General features: G+C 41.7%; 1 protein-coding gene across 1 annotated transcript in view; it reads right to left on the bottom strand.

Moving 5' to 3' along the window:
* Sptbn1 (spectrin beta, non-erythrocytic 1) overlaps positions 1–18,362 on the bottom strand; it is a 129,286-nt gene that overhangs the window by 33,165 nt on the left and 77,759 nt on the right. The window contains exons 9-17 of the mRNA XM_051178758.1: positions 18,014–18,131; positions 16,922–17,080; positions 16,001–16,303; positions 14,361–14,514; positions 12,460–13,330; positions 12,226–12,363; positions 10,765–11,521; positions 9,760–9,962; positions 4,753–4,843 (exon numbers count right to left, since the gene is read on the bottom strand). Of these exons, the coding sequence (XP_051034715.1) occupies positions 4,753–4,843; positions 9,760–9,962; positions 10,765–11,521; positions 12,226–12,363; positions 12,460–13,330; positions 14,361–14,514; positions 16,001–16,303; positions 16,922–17,080; positions 18,014–18,131 (2,794 nt within the window). The remainder of the gene's footprint in view (positions 1–4,752; positions 4,844–9,759; positions 9,963–10,764; positions 11,522–12,225; positions 12,364–12,459; positions 13,331–14,360; positions 14,515–16,000; positions 16,304–16,921; positions 17,081–18,013; positions 18,132–18,362) is intronic.

Here is an 18,362-nt window from a genome sequence, read left to right as displayed (position 1 = left end):
ACATTAACCCAGAAATACAAAAGCACTGAAGCAGCTTTTAAACCTAATAGGCACTGTTGTTCCTGTTGTTCAGCTTTCCCCACAAGGCTGTGCTTGCAGTTCTACTCTAATTAGTTCAAAACACCAGTGTTTTCCTCTCCCAGATACCTATGACAGTTATAACACGTTAATCCTGTCTGTCATTTAATTCATTTGGCAATCACACATTTTTAAAGCAACCCACACAGCCAGGCAGTGGTGGCACATACTTTAAATCCCAGTACATGGGAGGCAGAGGCAGGTGAGTTTCTATGAGTTTGAGGCTAGCCTGGGCTACAGAGCAAATTCTAGGACAGTCAGGGCTACACAAAGGAACCACATCTCAAAAATCCAAAAACCAAACCAAACCAAACCAAACCAACCAACCAACCAACCAACCAACCAACCAACCAACCAACCAACCAACCAACCAATCAACCAAAGACCCAAAACCTGCTCAGTTATTTACTAGACCCACCTGCCATGGGTACATGTGTGGGAATGTCAAAGAACATAAGCAATTTGCTCACTGTGGAGTCAATGCAAGCCCAACACCCTTTCTTCACCTCTGACAATCCTAAAAAACCTTCACCTCTTTTTGAACAGCCTCTAGCTCTCTAAGGAACTTCCCACTCAGATTAAGAACACTTCATGGAACATGATTCTGAGATCAACCATGTACACTTGAAAGTAAACTCTTGAGAGCCTTACAAAGCTTGCCAACTGCTGATAGAAGTGAATTCTAAGAGGCTTGGAATGGGAGTGGGCCAAAAACCAGGCCCTGGCTCATATTTACTTCAGGCTTTTATACCAAGCCAGCCCCCCTGCTTGGTTCTGCTTGCCTACAAAGTGGTCAGGCCAGAGATACACAAAGGAATCCATACTCAGTTGGATCACAGTGTCTTTAGGAACCATCTCGTTTACTTGGGTAACAGTGAACAACTTACTTTTAAAGTAGTCACTGCTCACATGAATCTGCATCTGAACATCTTCATGGTTCTGTCTCTCAAGGTCTACAAATGGCACATGAGACCAAAGAATCCCTTACATTATCAGTGTTCCCAAAGCCTTTCTTTCATTTCACACATACCCTGGCTGCTGCTGGGAAAGCCTTCTCCAAATATTTGCTTCCACAGGAGTAGGTATGTTCTTTATAAAATGTCAAGGATGACAAAGCAGGTCACAAGAAAACTGCTGGCTATGAGAATGGATAAAAACTCTAAGTGCTGGCTCCACCTTTCTCATGCTATTCCTCATGAAGGAAAACCAGAGGGGGGCAAGGTTCAAAGTAAATCTTTTATAATTGTAGAACATTGATCAACTAACCAGTCACAAAACAACAAAAACAGTACATTTTTTTCTACTTTAAAAGATTTAACTATTTTCCAGCTATCTAAAAGTAGCTGAAATTTGAAATACTATGGCCATTCATCAAATCTAAGAAGATACAAAAGAAAACCGAATGATAAACATTCCCTTGTATACCACAGAGAGGTCTTCCACAAAAGGTTATCTATTGATTCAAAGTACTGAGGACATTCACACATTTTCATTATTTGTAACATCCAACTTTTTTGTTTTCTGAGAAAACATTACATAAAAATTAGGCTTATATACTAATGTGCTCATACATGTACTACGGATAGAGGATTCTGCAGAATAGTACAATGCTGTTTGGTCTAAGGAGCTGGCTAGTTCACCAGCACTGTTAGCATTCTGGAACTAGAGCTCCATGATTATCTGCGGGCATTCACAAAAGTCATGTCTGAATACCCATTCTCTACAGAAAAGATCACTGTGTGACAGAAAAAGATGAAAATGCTCTAACCACCAAACAAGGCATTGAGCCTATGCCCTGCCTTCCTGGGAAAATAAAACAAACAAACAAACATCAACCCATACTTCAGGAAATAGGAAGTGCACTATAAGTGAGTAAGCCAGTCAGCCCCACCTTTCAGAGCATCCATTTTTTTAAGGAAACTTCACCAAAACCACACAATGAAGACAAGACTTATACGAGGCAAGCAATTGGTTCCTGTTCTTACTGTATTCTAATGAAATGGCTGCCCCAAAGTTTACAGGGCTGGCAACAAAGGCAGTTCTCATAATCTTGCCTCTTTTAGCCAAGTAATCCAGGAGAAAAACAAGGAATCCAGAAGAAAGGGAGTGTGTTTGTGTGTATGGGGGAAGGGGCGCACAAGGTAAGAGTGTTGGGTATGGAAGAGTCAACAAACCTCTGGATTCTCTGGACCTTGAACACAAATAGCCAGTAATGGAATTGAATTTAACCTCTGGGAGCTACGTAAACAAATATCATCATAAAAGACAGTCAAATGTAAAGCTGATCTATACAAACTCCATTCCCAAGAGATTCTGGCTTAAAATTGGGTATACTTTAAATGAGGCCGAATGATGGACTGTAAACAGTACAAGAATGTGTGGTATGTGTTTTTTATTTTCAGTCAATATACTTGTATTTGTACAGTGTCTTGGAACGACCAAAGTTGGCCTAAATCGTCACATGTTGACTATATGCTGTGTGGGACAGCAGTCACTGTGGTAACTTTAAAGAAGCTTACAGAGCAACCGGGAAGAAAGACCTGGCACAGTAGTCACGCAGAAATATATAAACATTTCCTAGATATAAGCAACAATAGGAATTATAGCCCAATATTCCCTGTATACTCTGAGGAAAGTAATCTGTAGGACCCCTGGGTCAGGCTAAAGGTCACTGGAATTCAGCCAAAGATGCTGATTTATAGCAAGTGTGTGTGTGTGTGTGTGTGTGTGTGTGTGTGTGTGAGAGAGAGAGAGAGAGAGAGAGAGAGAGAGAGAGAGAGAGAGAGAGATTGAGATTGCGGGGGAGGGAGAAGGTGTAAGCCATGACTCAGCATTTCTTGTGATTCCACTGGGAAGGAGTGTCACTTTACTAGCTTCCTCCATAGTTTTCTATTTATGAAACCGGTGCCTAGATGGCTAAAAAAACAAAGTGCTGGAAACATTAGCTATAAATGAGCTTCCCCCAGCTGTTTCCCCAGGACACACATCTATTTATTACTTGGCATTCTTTTCTCAGATTTAGCCTTAGTTTTACCATGGTTCAGCCAATCAATTATATTTTATTAACTTGCCCTTTAAAAGCAGGAGAAAGACTCGGGCAGTGGCTTATACTGGTAACTACAGAACTTGGGAGGCTGGAGCAGTGGTTCCAGGCCAGTTTAAACTACAGCATGAGACCATCTCAAAGGAATGAATAAATAAACACAAAACCAAAAAAGCATGCCCCTCCACTCTTTGGCCAGAGGAACATAGTCTCAGGTGATGTTTGTTTAAAGGTACATATATTCCCAACTTCCTCCTGTTCAGAGAACCGAGTGTCCACGGCTCCCTTCGGAGCATACTTCTAGTGAGTACCCTTTTCTAGATGGTTATTTACATCCACCTGCCACTCAAAAGAAGCATCCTAAACACAGGTGCTTAAAGCTTAAAGACTTCTATTCTTAAGGTCTGTCTGCCAGTCCCTTCCCTTCACTGCACATGAGTAACTTTCATGACAAAAGATATAACATGTCTGCTGTATTTCTTTGAACATACAGCCACATGTTCATATACAAGGTGCTTGTGGTAAGTGAACTATGCATCTTAGACCACAAACTAGTATTACTCCTGCCCTGGCCCCTTGGCCTCTCCATTCTCTTGTGGATGTTCCTTATACCATTTTGGGCTCCAAGGGAATTTATTCTAATAAACCAGAGAAGACTGAATTCCACTGATGTTTTCTGGCAGATAGAGAAATATGAGGGGTTTGTGAATTCACACATGTAGAGTTCTCTACATACTTTTTCCCAGCTAGCTTGCAGAGAGACGGTATTTTCCTGGCCAACTTTAGTTTTCAAAGTTTGTTTATACATTTATACATTTATCAAGATTAATAACATGTTAGAACTTGGTCTTTGACACTGGAGTACCACTTAGTATAACATTGTTTTAAAGGTCTTAAATGAATAAGAAATCTGGTTTGTAGTTTTAAATCTTTTGAAAAAAAAAAAAAAAAAGATTTACTCATTTTTATTCTATGTTTATGAGTGTTTTGCCATAGGAGGGATGTCAGATACCCTGGAGCTGTTATTTCAGGCTGTTCTGAGTCTAACTGAACCTGGATCCTTTGGAAGAGCAAGTCAGTGCTCTTAACCACCAAGCATCTCTCTAGCCCTGAAATTTCTGGTTTTTAATATAGAGACAGTTTCAGTACTTATTAAGTTCTTTTCTTCCATGGTCTTTAATTGTACCTTACTTCAAAGAGTTAAAACACAACTAAATGCTTTTCAGAGTATTTCTAGACATTACTGCTCAGTAGAGTTTTCTGAAATGATGGAGAGTATCAATGTCTGTGTTGTTCAATGTGGTAGCCAACAGTACACCAGCAATTGAGCACTTAAATTAGAACTAGTTTGCTAGAACTATGCTCTGAATTTTAACTTATATGAAACAGCCACATATAGTTAATTTAAGTATAGCCCTACCCTGTAAAATCCTAAAATGTAGGTGAACTGACAATCAAAAATACTGATATAGTTCCTCTAAGTGAAATGATGGGAATGCTGTACTCTTAACCCAGAACCATGGATAACCAATGGACTTCTTAGCTTCATTAATTGTCACAATTCAATTTCTATTTTCCAAATGCTGGTTGGCTATTGTTAGAAACCACAGAGGGTGACTGGAGGAGCATACCTCTTGACAATCTTGCAGAAATTTCTGTAGATCTCGGTTGTCCTTCAATCTCATCAGAAGTTCACTGGCTGCCTCTCTATTCTTCTTGTGTCTGTCAAAAGAATTAAATAATTTAAAAATAATTAAATGTAGAGTTTACAATCTGATTTCTTCCTTAGACTTCTGTATGTACTGAGAAGTGCTTGCTTACTATTTGACAGTGGCAAAATGGAGAATTTTGATATCTTTCAACTGTGTACAAAAGATATCTACATACCTGTCAAAACCACACAAGAGGCCAATAGCAGTCACTGCACACACTTAAATCTAATTCTAGAAGAGAAAAATCTGAGTGTGCACTGTGCACAAGACCCTGTTTCTGACAATGTGGAAGAATTTGAAATTTATTCTCCACAAACTCATAAGTGGGCACTGTTAAGTTGGAACCTCCAGCTCACCCTTGCATGATCCAGAAAGCCCCATTCCTCCCTCCCTCCCTCTCCAAATCCCACCCTCTCAGAGACGCCAACAACAGGAAAGCAGAAAAAGGCCAGGTCATGCATTTTTTTTTTTTTTTTAAATCAGGGTACAGAAAACTTATTAGGTACAAGGCTAAAAATACATATGATCATGTAATTGTTGGGCCAGAGAGGTAGCCTATTGGTTAAGAACACTGACTGCACTGAGTGGTGGTGGTGAAATGCCTTTAATAACAGCACTTGGGAGGCAGAGGCAGGTGGATCTGTGAGTTCAAGGTCAGCCTGGTCTACAGAGCTCATTCCAGGACAGGTAATGCTGTTACACAGCATTTCTTAGGCAATCAAGTCCCATGCATGCAGATGTTGATGACTCTTTCACTGATAGTGAGAGAGACCATGAAGAAGGTTCAATCCAAGTGACGCTGCTTGGCTTGGGGCAAGCACGGGAGTGCACATGGTATGCTCTGAGGAGCTAAACTGCCTCAGATAACACTGCTCAGGAAGCCTTGTATGGTGTTACGTGTCTGTAACCCCAACTCTTAGAAAGGGGAGTGAGGCAAGTGGATACTGTGAGGCTGAGGTCAGACTGGGCTAAATAAGACTGTCTTACAATACCAAACCAAACCAAAAACCAAACAAGTTGGCAAGGCCAAAAGGTGACAAAATATGATGCTTATGAAAACAAAACTTAGAAATGCTCTCAAATTTGAGTCATTGATTAAGTGATAAGGAATGGCCCAGGAAGAACTTTTCAAATATGACTGTTTCTGTAATCATAAATGGATTCTATGCAGTGATTTCCTCTGCTTCATTTCCATCTCTCAACATTTGTCCCTATAACAAGACTCAAAAGTGGAGCACATACTAAGGCTGGGTATAATTCGGTTTCCTCTTAGAGTATGAATGAAATAGTAGATAATGCTAACCCATGTGACAGGGTGAACTGGCTCGTTTTTATGTCAACCTGACAAAGGCTAGAGTGATTAGGGAAGAGAACAGTGAGGACGGTGAACACCTGGCTAGTAAGATTTCAGAGGGAAGCAAAAAAAAAAAAAAAATTTTTTTTTTTTGGTCCATTTATATGGTATTTTACATTAAGAATTTGTAGAAGCCAGGCAGTGGTGGCCCCAGCACTTGGAGGCACAGGCAGGTGGCTCTCTGTGAGTTCAAGATTAGCCTGGTCTATAGAGCTAGTTCCAGGACAGCCAAGGCTACACAGAGAAGAAACCCTGTCTCCAAAGAACGAAACGAAACAAACAAGGAATCTGTACAAACTGAAGAGATGCTCAGTAATTGAAGCACTTGTTGCCCGGTGTTCGGTCCCTGGGGCACACATGGTGGAAGAAGAGAACTGACTGTTGCAAGTTCTGCCTGACATCCACACAGTGCACCCTCATGTACAATAAATAAGATAGCTCATTAAAAAAAGAATCTGTGGAAATAAAACCTTCACTTTGCTGGGTGAATCCATAGCTGGGAAGTATTTTCTTAAGGTCAGCACACAGAAGCTGTAGTTATAAGCTGCCTAAGGCTGCTGCTCCAGCTGATAGTGGGGCTTGGAACTTTAAGAGTCCTCCCAGGTAGAATTGGCTTTGAAGGCATGAAGGGGTCATGAAGAGAAGGTGAGTTCTGACATTACATGGCAGGGTCAGAGTAATCAAGGAGAACCCAGGAGAGGCCACTGGTGAAGGTGCAGCCCAAGTTCAGGGGAGACCCAAGAAGTTCGTGGGGCCAATGGGACCACCAGCAAGGGTAACAACAGCAGCAGAAGATGTGGAGTAGCACTGAGTTGATTAAATGAAACAAGGAATGGCTTGGAGACTCTGTATAAGCCAGCAAATCCCGACTGGGTCTCTGAAGTCTGACAATGACTGAGCCTTTACAACTGCTGGACTTTTGATTTCACTGTGAATATACCTTGGTTCTTTCTTTCTGAATTAGAATTTATTTTTGATTTTAAAAAAGCCACAGTTGAAAGACTGTAATTTTACAGAGACTTTAGAATTTTTTTTTAATTGAATTTTAAAGATACTACAGATAGATATTTTGAAAGACTTTAGATATTTTAGAGAGGCTTGGACTTTGAAAGAGACTGAAGATGTTTTAAAGAAATTGAACCTTTAGGTGATTCGATTTTTGACGTCATTTTGTTTTATATTGTCATATTAGTATTTGCATGGGATTTTGAGGACATTCAAGAAAAAAGGTTATGGCTTAATTAATTGATGTTTGTGTGTCAAGTTGATAAGGGATCAAGTGTGCTGGCTAGTTTTTATGTCAACTTGACACAGACTAAGTCATTTGGAAAGAGAACAATAATTGAGAAAATGTCCTATCAGATTGACTTGTGGGCAGTGCCACACCCAGGCTGGTGGTCCTATGTGCTGTAAGAAAGCAGACTGAGAAGCCATAAGAAACAAGCAGCACTCATCCATGGCTTTGGCTCCAGTTCCTGCCCTGACTTCCCTGGATAATGGAATAAAAGCTATGAGCCGGGAATAAGCCCTTCTCTTTTCAAGTTGCTTTTTGATCATGGTGACTGAGACCCTGACTGCAACAGAGGAATTTCTGTATCAAGTTAGATACAGTCCATGCTGTGTTGCTGTGTTTGGACACTGCTGCAGTCTTCCTTTTGGGCAAGAGGCCCCCTCTCATGACCTTTAGGGAAGACTTTGCCTGCATTTTCTCAGCATGCACATATTGTAGTGTTATATTCTACAGGAAGGCTGGCTTTGTGGCAGTGCCTTTCTGTACAAGGAAAGGGATATGGAGATTTAGGTATTTACTTAGGTTCTGTCTCTACAGACCCTGGAACTCCCAGATCTGTCCCCAAATCCTCTAGATCTGGTTTCAAACCTACAGGCCTTCAGGGATAATGAAGTGATACTAGGTTCAGTTCATTATCAATTGTAAAAAAAAAAAAAAAAACTGATGCTGAATCAACATGGCAACAGAACTCTTCCATGTTCTATTTCATTTTTAAATTTTTTGCAAGGCAGGGTTTCTCTGAGTAGAACTGGCTATCCTGGAACTCACAGAAATCTGCCTGCCTCTGCCTCCTAAGTACTGGGAATCAAGGTGTGCACTACCACCCAGCTCTATTTTCTTTATAAACCTGAGAAATCCTAGCAGGGTGTTGTGGTGCATACCTTTAATCCTGACACTGGAGGCAGAGGAAAGAGGATTTCTGAGTTCAAGGCCTGCTTTATTTAGAACCAGGGCTACACAGAAAAATCCTTTCCTGGAAAAAAACAAAAACCAAAACAAACAAAACAAAACAAAACAAAACAAAAACAAACAAGTGAGAAGTCTTAAGAGAGCCTTGAAGTTCAGCAGCCACCTGCTTCTAAGAGCTGCAGCTACAACACTTTGAACATAAAGAGCCAGGAGACCGCAGTCAGCTGCATGACTGTCTGAATGCACATGCCTAAGGGCCACTCTTGCCTTGTGGAAGCAGGATATGCATTTCACATGGCAGAACAAGACAAAAGTCCATTCACAAAATGAGATTGAATGTTAGGAAAGAAGGAAGTCTTTTTTATTTTCTGCCCCCTGAAAGACTAGGAACTACAAGATCTTTGGTTCTCACATTTACTTAAGATTTTGTTAGAATTTTGCTTGTTTTTATGAGCAATACATATAAAATTGTAGTAAAAGTTATAATGTATCTTACAGACACACCCTTAGAACATACAGCAAGAAGCACACAGCAGTTACAAGAAAACTGGAGCTGTTAAACCTGGGAACAAAAGCAACCTCCCTCTGTACCTTATGTCTTATTTTAAGGTGACCAGGCCCAGCTTCCCAGGAGAGAATTTTAGATGTGAAGCAAGAAACTGGGTCCAGCAATCAGTTCTTTAAAACTGTACAAGATGAGGAGCCCGGAGATCAGTCTCAAAAGACCTTTCACACAGTATACACTGCAAGCAAAGGGTGCATAGAACACAGGCTAATGACTAATCTACGTTGGCCAGCCCAGAAGTGATCACACTAGTGCATGCCAACTTTGGTTTGCTCAGGCCTCCCACTTTACCTCAGATTCCGAGTAGACTGATCTAAGAGGAGGAGAAGATGATGTCAGACCATCTAATCTTGGAGAATTTCCCATATAAAGAAGAAATCTCTCTCTCTCACACACACACACACACACACACACTTACTATGACAGTACTATCCATGCCAATTTTGTAAAAGGGCAGATACTGTTCACCTGCTTCCTGACACACACATGAGAAGTGTCTCATGGATGAATAAGGATGTAGCTTAGGCTAGGAGAATTCTGGCTCTGCAGAACCCGTCAGGTGAGCTCACTGACTACTCTGCAAAAGTACACCTACATTAGCAGTACTTTAGCTTCAGACTTTCTTTTGAGGACATCTATACATGCTTTATAAGAATCATACTTCCTTAAGTAGCCACATACCACTCACTCATTTTCTGGGTAGGTAGATGCAATTTTGATTAAGTACCTATATTCTGCTCACTGGGATTCTCAAACCCACAGTCCCAAGGACTTTTGGTCAATGACTCAGAAGTATAAAAACTGTACCTATCATCAATAGAGTCCACCTTCTCCTGGATACGATCTGAGTTGATGTTCCCGTCGCTCACCAGCCTTCGGCCCGTCTCCACAACAGCATTGATCTTCTCCTCATTGGCATCCATGGTGGTCATGAAGTCCTCCTGTTTTTTAATAGCTGCTTCAGCTCCTTCCAGGGTAGTGGGCATTTCAGTATGAGCCAAAACATACTCCTTTTTATAAAAGAGTGAAAACAAAATCCTGAATGACATGACCTATTAACAAAGAACTTTTTCCTGTGCATTTTTATGGAAATTAACTTTTCAATCATTGTTTCACTGTACTTCCACTCCACAAAATAATTTATTATTGAATCAAGTAAAACTAAAGTTTGAAACATAAACAAACAAACAAAACCAAAACAACAACAACAACAACAAAATCCCAAGTTTTTGTAAGTGGCTCCATTTCCCTAAGTGGTAAATTTTGTAAATTGGTTCCCCATAACAAGTAAAGCTTGGTCTGTCAGTTGTGTATGTTAACCCTGAGTCCTCTCATGTTCACAAAGGCAGCCAGCATCAGCATTCCCTCTGTAATCTCTCTGATGCAGACAGCCATCTCCAGCTGCCTTTATTACTTTTCTTTTTCTTTTTAACCCTCTTCTTCACTTTGTATGCTTGGGTAAAGTAACTTCCTAAAACTTGCTCACTGTACTCTTTAAATTGGGCTAGTACCTCACATAACACAGGAGTTATGAGGACCTACTACAAATGTAAGTGGGCCTCAATAGTAACTGCAACAGAACTATACTTTGCAAGGCAAAACAGCTTCCTCAGAAAATTTCAATTTGAGGTTCTTATGCCATGAGGGATTTCAATGTCACTAATAGTCCTGAGGATGGGGGAAGGGGGGATTCAAAATAATACATCTAATTTCACACAGGCATGGTCTAAACCTGTTGCTAAATTAAAAGTCTCAAACATCAGTCAGGGCGTGTTTCAAAAGAATGGAAACCAAGGCCAAATTGAACATTACCTGGTTATTAAGAAAAGCTTCAGCTTGTTTCGTGTCCCTAAGGAACTGCTGGTAGGCATGGGACTGGGAGAGAAGATTTTGTCTGTTCTCCCACATTTTGTGGAGCTCATTCCAGCCAGTGTCTAAGGCCTGCAACCGCTGTCGCAGAAACATGTACTGGGCATCAGTCTGTCCCTGGGTGACCATCTCACCCATGTCCCTCATCTTCTGGTAGTCTTCCTCATAATTGTCAATCTCATTTTTGATGTTCTCATGTTGTGTGAGAAGCTTCTCTGCCTCAGTCAGGGTGTTGGGCATGTCCTCTGAGGCGATAGCAGTCTGGGTCCTGGAGAGCCAAGACTGGAAGTCATCCAAGTCCCGCAGGAACTGCTGCAGCTTGCTAGCCTCTCCCAGGGAGGCCTCTCGGTTCTTCAGGGTTGTCTTCATTTCCTCCCATACATCACTGATCTCGGCCAGCCGAGACAGGATGGCTTGAGCCTGGTCAGGGTGCTCAGACTCCAGCTTCTCGGCTTCCTTCTGCAGGTCGCTCAGCTTCGCCTCAATGGCCACCAAGTCTCGTTCCATGCCAGTCAGCTTGCGCTGCAGGGCCATGACACCTGCCAGGTCATTGCCAAGGTCTTGGGTAGACTCAATGACCTTGGTCTTTTCACGGATCCAGGACTTGGTTTCATTGCACTCGAGGTGGTAGTTCTGGATGCTCAGAGCAGATAGCAGAGCATCCTTTTTCCTGTCCACCAGTTCTCTGAACTGGCTCCACCTGTGAATACAGACAGCATCATGGAAAGGGAGACCAAATCTATGCTACATACTGGAGTAAAAGTGAGAGTTCAAGATGCCTCACTGTTTTCCTTCTTTCTTTGACTAAATGCTTTCATTTGTTGTTAAATCATGTCACCCAGTAAACATCCATCAAATGGCTCAAAGTAGTGTAGCAAACAGTTCCATCACATCTGTCCCACAGGGTCTCATAATTCCTATCTGCTGTACTTATTATACACATCTCAAAACTGCTTCCAAGGAACATTTTCCAAACTGACTGTAACCTACTCAAAAATGTGTGTTCAACAATAGGTGAGAACAAGACAAAGCTCTTTCCTGATAACAAGCTTTTTCCAGCTTCAACAGAACCTGTTCTAGGCTTCATTTAAAACACAGGTTCCATCTTGCTGTCTCCCACCATATTGGGTACAGGTCACCAGGCCAGCCATTAACTTCAATTTGGGGAGAAGTAGGTTCTGGGTGACTACCTGACTCATGTTCTAAATGATGTCACCTCACCCTAAAAGCCCATTCTTACAAAACATGGCTGAAAATACAAGGAAAAGCAGATGTCAATGTCATGAAATCTGGGCTGCAAGGCCAGAGACTTGAGCAGGAAGTTCCCAATAGCAGAGCTAGGCAAGGGTCCCACCAAACCCATACCCATGCAGAGGCAGTGGGCATTGCTGAAGCCATGCGCACCTCGTGTTAAGTTTGTCCTGTTGAGCTCTGATTTCCTTTTCACTGGGGTGGCCACTGTGCATCAGCTGCCGTGCAATCTGGTTTACCACAGCAACCCGGGAAGCCTGGTTGTTCATTTCAGGTTCTAGGCTCTCAAATCTAAAATATGCAATTCAACAGGATGGTGAATTCCATGGTCACTAGTCACATGTGTCAGTCCATAATCTTTGCACCCAAGTAGTAACTATAACTCACCTATGCTGGATGACTTCCAGGTCTTCCAGCTTCTCTGGGATCTGCATGTTGTTGAGCCACTGCTCCTTCTCATCAATCCAGAGCTCACAGGCATCAGCCTCACTGAACATCTTGTACAGGGCCAGGGTATCCTGCAGAGCCTGCTTCCTTAGGCGTGTTAGCTCTGCCACCTCCTTGTAGCGTTCCTCAATTCCTGCCAGACGGCCCCTCACATCTGGAGACTCTGCATGTGCTTGGGGAAGGGCACTGGCTTGCTCATGCAGTGTGTCAATAGTGGGCCTATAGTTGGTGATCTCTTCTGCTACATCTTTATGCTTCTTGACCAGAGACTGTGTGGAGTACTCGTCATGGCCCACATCATTGCTGGAGACGATCTTGAGGATATCTAGCATCCAAGCATCAATGTCATCAGCATCAGCCTGGAACTGGTGCAGTAATGAAGCCTCTTCTAGGCGCTTCTTCCGAATGGCTGAGAGCTGCTCCAGGTTGGCCCACTGCTCCCGGATATAAATGATTCTTTCTCTTATCTTTTCTGATCCAAAGTGTTCCTCTGCAATCATGTCTTCACCTTCTTTAATGGCCTGCTCAAAGTGGCCACTGCGGCCACTCATCTCATCCTCAAATGCCCGATGTTTGCTCAGCAGGCGCATGACACTGGTTAAGTCTTTCCCATAATCATCAGAGGACAGGATCTTCTCCTTTTCCCGTATCCAGCCTTCTTCTTCTGCCATTTCCCAGAAAAACTTCCAGAGGCGACGAGACTCTTCCAAGCGAGCCCTACGCTCAGCTGCCAGCTGACACAGCTCTTGATAGCAGAACTCCATGTGGGCAACACGGTCTCGGATTACCTGGGGGTCGCAGGGCTTATAGCCTATTTTAACATCAAGAAAAGAATGCTCAGCATCTGATTGAGTTTCTAATAGCTTCCTGTTCATCTGCAGACCATGGTCTAGCTTGGTTACAGGTTCAGGTCTAAGCAGTGCCATATAAAAATACTTCCTGAGATCCTAACTTGTGCAATATTTGTTTAACCATGTAAAGATGTGTTGCATTGTTTGTGTTGCAGAACATTTGTTTAATTTTGAAAAGATGTGTTGCTGTTTTACCTTGCCTGCTGAATGGCCAATAGCAAGAGGAAGAAATAAGAGATGACAGGGAGAGGCCAGGGGCCAGACAGACAGGGAAGAAGCAGGAAAGCAGGACATATAGAATGAAAAAAAAGGTAAAGAGCTCAGAGGCAAAATGTAGTTGAACAGAAAGATTAAATTAAGTTAAAAAAGTTAGTATGACAAGCCTAAGCTAAGGCCAAGCATTCATAATTAATAAACCTCAGTGTCTTCATTTGGGAGCTGGATGGCAGTACAAAGAAAATGCCAAGTACATTAACTAGAACAGAAAGAAGGGGATATGTCATGCACTGCTCTTCTGGCCCAACTGTAGAATAGATCACTTATAAATCAACCACATGAATCATATGAAAGAAGGCAGCTGTGTTTACTTGGTTCTTAAGCAAGGCCAAAGAATCCTAAATATCCTTCAAACATCATGTGACCAGGTGTCAAAAGATGTGAGCTGCTGGAGTAGCCACAGTAGGATATTAAGGATATTAGTACACATCTTTATTGAGCACAGAATGGCAGCACTTTCACTGCTGGATGCCAAAGCTCTCAAAACCAAGCAGCATTTCAGTATTTAAGGAAAACATGTCTATTTCAGAAAAGGAGACAGTGCTGAAAACCACTGTGCTACACACATTATAACCTGTAAGCAAACAATCCTCCCAGAAACCTACAACAGTTTAACAGTAACTTACAAGTCCTGTTGCCACACACAAGGTTTGTACTCCACAGAGATGTACTTGCATTGTCAAGGAGATAATGCCTAGAATAGCCCATTCTTACCTTCCCCATCTGTTGCAAACTTCTGGGCAGAGGCATTCACACCTCTTACACGCTCTGCTTGGATTGCAATGTCTGCTTCAACCAGGGCATGCTTCTGTAACAGGTCTTCTACACCAAGCAAGTGTTTGCCATAGTCTTGAGATAGCAATAGCACCTGTGCACAAATGGCAATAGAGTGACATCTGTGAATACAGCTTTGATTTCAGTGCATTATCATCTTTGAACAAGCAGAGACTCAGCATCCTTGATGTATCTTTCCTCTGGTTTGCCAACGACCACCTTTAGACAAGACAATGCCAAGTAAGTCAGAATAAAACAAATAGGAGACCTATATCAAGAGAAACACAATAACTAAGGACCATCCAACCACCTTGGCAAAAACAAATGAAATTCACATCAAAAAGCACAGAACAGAAAGGGACACCCCCCCCCCCCAAGAGCTGATTGGCATGCCTTAATGCTAGCTATGTAACCAATAGGAGAACTACTTAAAAGCTTGAATGCCATATCTATAATTCAATAAGGAGACCAGGGTCAGATGCCACATCTATAACCCAACAAGGAGACCAAGTCATGTGTCACCTCTTTAACTAGTAAGGAGACTATGGTTAGGAACCACATCATCATTTTGAAACTCACTGAAATTTTATTGTCTGTCATTCAACTTGCCATTTTTTCTCCTGTCTACCATCTCACATTGCTCGCAATAAAATATTTCACTCTTAACATTTCTCCAGAAAACTATGTTAATTGAATTATAGTATGCATAACATGATTTATAAAATGAAAATCACTTCTTTGCCAAACTTTAAGAAGATTTCTTTTTTAAGAGGTCAAAAACCAAATCTTAGAACACTGTAAATGTGCGACAAAAGCAGAGGGAAATTGATAAGTTATCAGCTGACCTTGTACCTCTGTCACCACAGTTCAAGAAGTAAGAGACAGACTGATACTCAGAGTTCTCCTATGTGAAGAACACAGTATTCTGAGAGAAAAGAGGGTAATCTAAATACAATTCTCTCCTGTTCTCAAGGGTAAAAGCCTTTCAGCTCAAGAATTGCCAATAAAGATAACAACAGGCTCAGGGCTGCCAACAGTGGAGGAGGAAAGTACAAAGCACCATGGCAGCCATTATCATTCAGCCTCCTACCAACCTGTACCATTTTACCACACTCTCCACAAAAAGATGAAGTAGGGTGGTTCAAAGGAGATAAAGCAAAACCACACAAAAGATCTAACATTTCTAGGTTGTGGCCTGTGATTACCACCATTCTTCCATCTGCATGCATGATCCCAAAAAGTACTACTAATACACAGACAGACCAAGTTAACAGTGGGGGGGGGGGAATATATATGTGTGTGTGTGTGTGTGTGTGTGTGTGTGTGTGTGTGTGTGTGTATTCCATTGGAATATATTTAAGGTAGATCTAAGGTAGATCTTGGCTATGAAGTGGTCTTTGTTACAACTTTTCCACAGGGCTCATCTCATTTAGCTTGTGAGCTTGTAAGCAATGTGTTTGTAAGCACTCTGGCTTTGCAGACCTGAGCATTTGAAAGAGCCCTAGTACATGATTTCCATAAAGAAAAGGTCTGGCCATATCATCTCTGACCTCCTCTACTTTCTTTGAGTCAAATGTTACCTTCATTTCATCCATCCAGTCCATAATGTAAAGCATTTCCTGGAATATCTTTTGCAGGCCCAGGTTCATCTCAAGACGCTGTCTCCTGGCCCTGAGCAATTCCAGCAAGTATTCCCAGAGCCGAATGACATTGTCCTTCCTCGCTGTAATGCGCTTAATGTCATGGTAGTTCTCTGCTTCAAGTTCCCTGGCCACAGCCACCACAGCCTGAACACGTTCTTCGTATGCAGCAATGTCTGTCTCAATGGCCTCGTGTTTTTTGGTGGCAGCTTCAACAGCAGGAAGGTCAAATCCAAAGTTGTCCTACAGAGAAATAGAATGAAAAGAAGTTAAGTCACCTAATCAGAAGTTGTGGGTTATTAATTATTTGGAGGAGATGGAGACAGACATAGTATGCAAACCAACTCTGCCTTTGGAATTTCCTACTTCATTTATTTCTCACTTCCCTAGGATTCTTAAAAGCTCCTGGTTGAGTTCAAGTATCTTCCCAACCAACAAACATATCAGCAACCTCTCATTTTACAGAGGAGCCTGGTTTATACCCAGTACCTGAATTAAAATACTGATGAAGGTAGGAATTTGTCAAACCTAGGGAAAAAAGGCTGCTTTTGCATTTCACTGCCTTGTGTGGCTGGCTGATTAAATACTGAGGGAAAAGAGCAAGAGGAACTTTAAAAGCTTACATGAATATGAATGATTCATACACTCAATGGCCCTGAACAAACTGCTCCAGCTCCTTCCAAGTCTATGAAGAAAGAATATCAGAAATTTTAAACATCCTCTTTGGGGAAATAAATTACTGGCCAGCAACTTCACAATACTGGATGTTGGCGAATGCTGCCCTGTGCTTCTAGGCCTCTTGGTGAGTGTCAGTGTTCCTTGGCTACTTCAGAAAACCTGTGTTAGTGATATGGACAGAACCTGAGACACCAGACGCTGGTTTTCGCTCAGCCATGTCTCCCTCATAGCTGCCTTTCGGTCGAATCTGCGGGCAAGCTGTTCCAGTTTTTCCTGCCTTATGAGCTCATTCCGAAGAGCCAGTTCTCGCTCATGTTCGGCTTTTTCCAGTCTTTCCCAGGCCTGTAGAAGTGGGGGAAAAAAGCATGGGTTCTTACAGCGTTCAAAAAACCATCCTTGGCTATAGCAACAGCCAAGTATTTGTTGAAAGGATCAAAGAGCTTGAAAGGGAAATCCTGTTTCTATCCTTGAGAAAGTATATTTTTCTCTTTCAACATAACTGTAGGGAACACTCCCTTAACAAAGCCAAAGGATCCTGTGTCATCAGCTTGGAACACAGACCAGTTTTAGGATAAGGAGAAATACAACTATAACTTCTAACTAACTCTGACCTGGAAAAAATAAATCGACTTTCCTAGGACAAATATACTAACTCCCTCTTATTCATGCCACATTAAAAAAAAAAAAAAAAAAAAAAAAAAAAACCCTCACATGCCTGAATTTTTCTTTCAAATTCTGATTGTTCACATTCAATTCATTCCGACAATATCTTACTTCCCATTTTTAAAAAAATCCCAAACATTGAATGCTCATAGGTCTCAGTGGTCAAATGAGGAGAGTTGTAGCTTTTTCTAATTTTCATTTGTAAATAACACCCACAGTACAAGTCTATACTTGTAGGCACAACAGTGGAAACAGCTGGGCTGACAGCCTTTCTCATGGAGGCAAACAGTATTTAAGCCCATGTTCTGCAGAGGTGCCAAGCACATGGGACCAATTTACAGTTCCCATCTATGTCATGTGAAGATGTTTAAGTTGACTACTTCACAAATGAGGAATTAAACTGAGTATCTGGGTAACAAGGTAAACCCTGTGCCAGGACTGCTGACAGAGCTCCAGTGAACTGACCTACTGCAACTCTTTGCTAGACCTTCTGCTATCCCTGGCAACAACAGTGAAGGATGCTGGGAGTGCATTCTCCTACACTCTTAAATAATCAAGCAGAGAAAACCTGAAGCCCGCTGGATGGGAGACCCAAAATATGGGTTAGCTTACCTTGTTGATGTCAGAGATGAGCTTCCCTTCCCGGGGCATGTAGACCTTCTGGTTATTAGCTCTCATCTTGCTCTGAATTGTGAAAAGTAGCACCTCCAAGTTCCCCTTCTCAGTAAACCTGAATAGAACCAGTCATAACCATTACTATACCTTGTTCCTTCAAGAACAATCATGAAATTTTAAATCTATCTATTGCTGGTTTGAGTTATGTAAAGTTTGTATTAGTGAGATACCAATGGAATAGTTAATTGGTCCTTATGAACTTTGGAACTGTAGCATCATTTTGTGGCTGGCTTTTTGTTTTTATATTTGAGGATATCAAGGGCACAAAGTACTGCTATCATTAATT

Source organism: Phodopus roborovskii, unplaced genomic scaffold, assembly GCF_943737965.1.
Source record: "Phodopus roborovskii unplaced genomic scaffold, PHOROB, whole genome shotgun sequence".
In the NCBI taxonomy this organism is placed as follows: Eukaryota; Metazoa; Chordata; class Mammalia; order Rodentia; family Cricetidae; genus Phodopus; species Phodopus roborovskii.
Note: the sequence above shows the minus strand (reverse complement) of the source record. Positions and strands in the feature narration are given on the sequence as shown.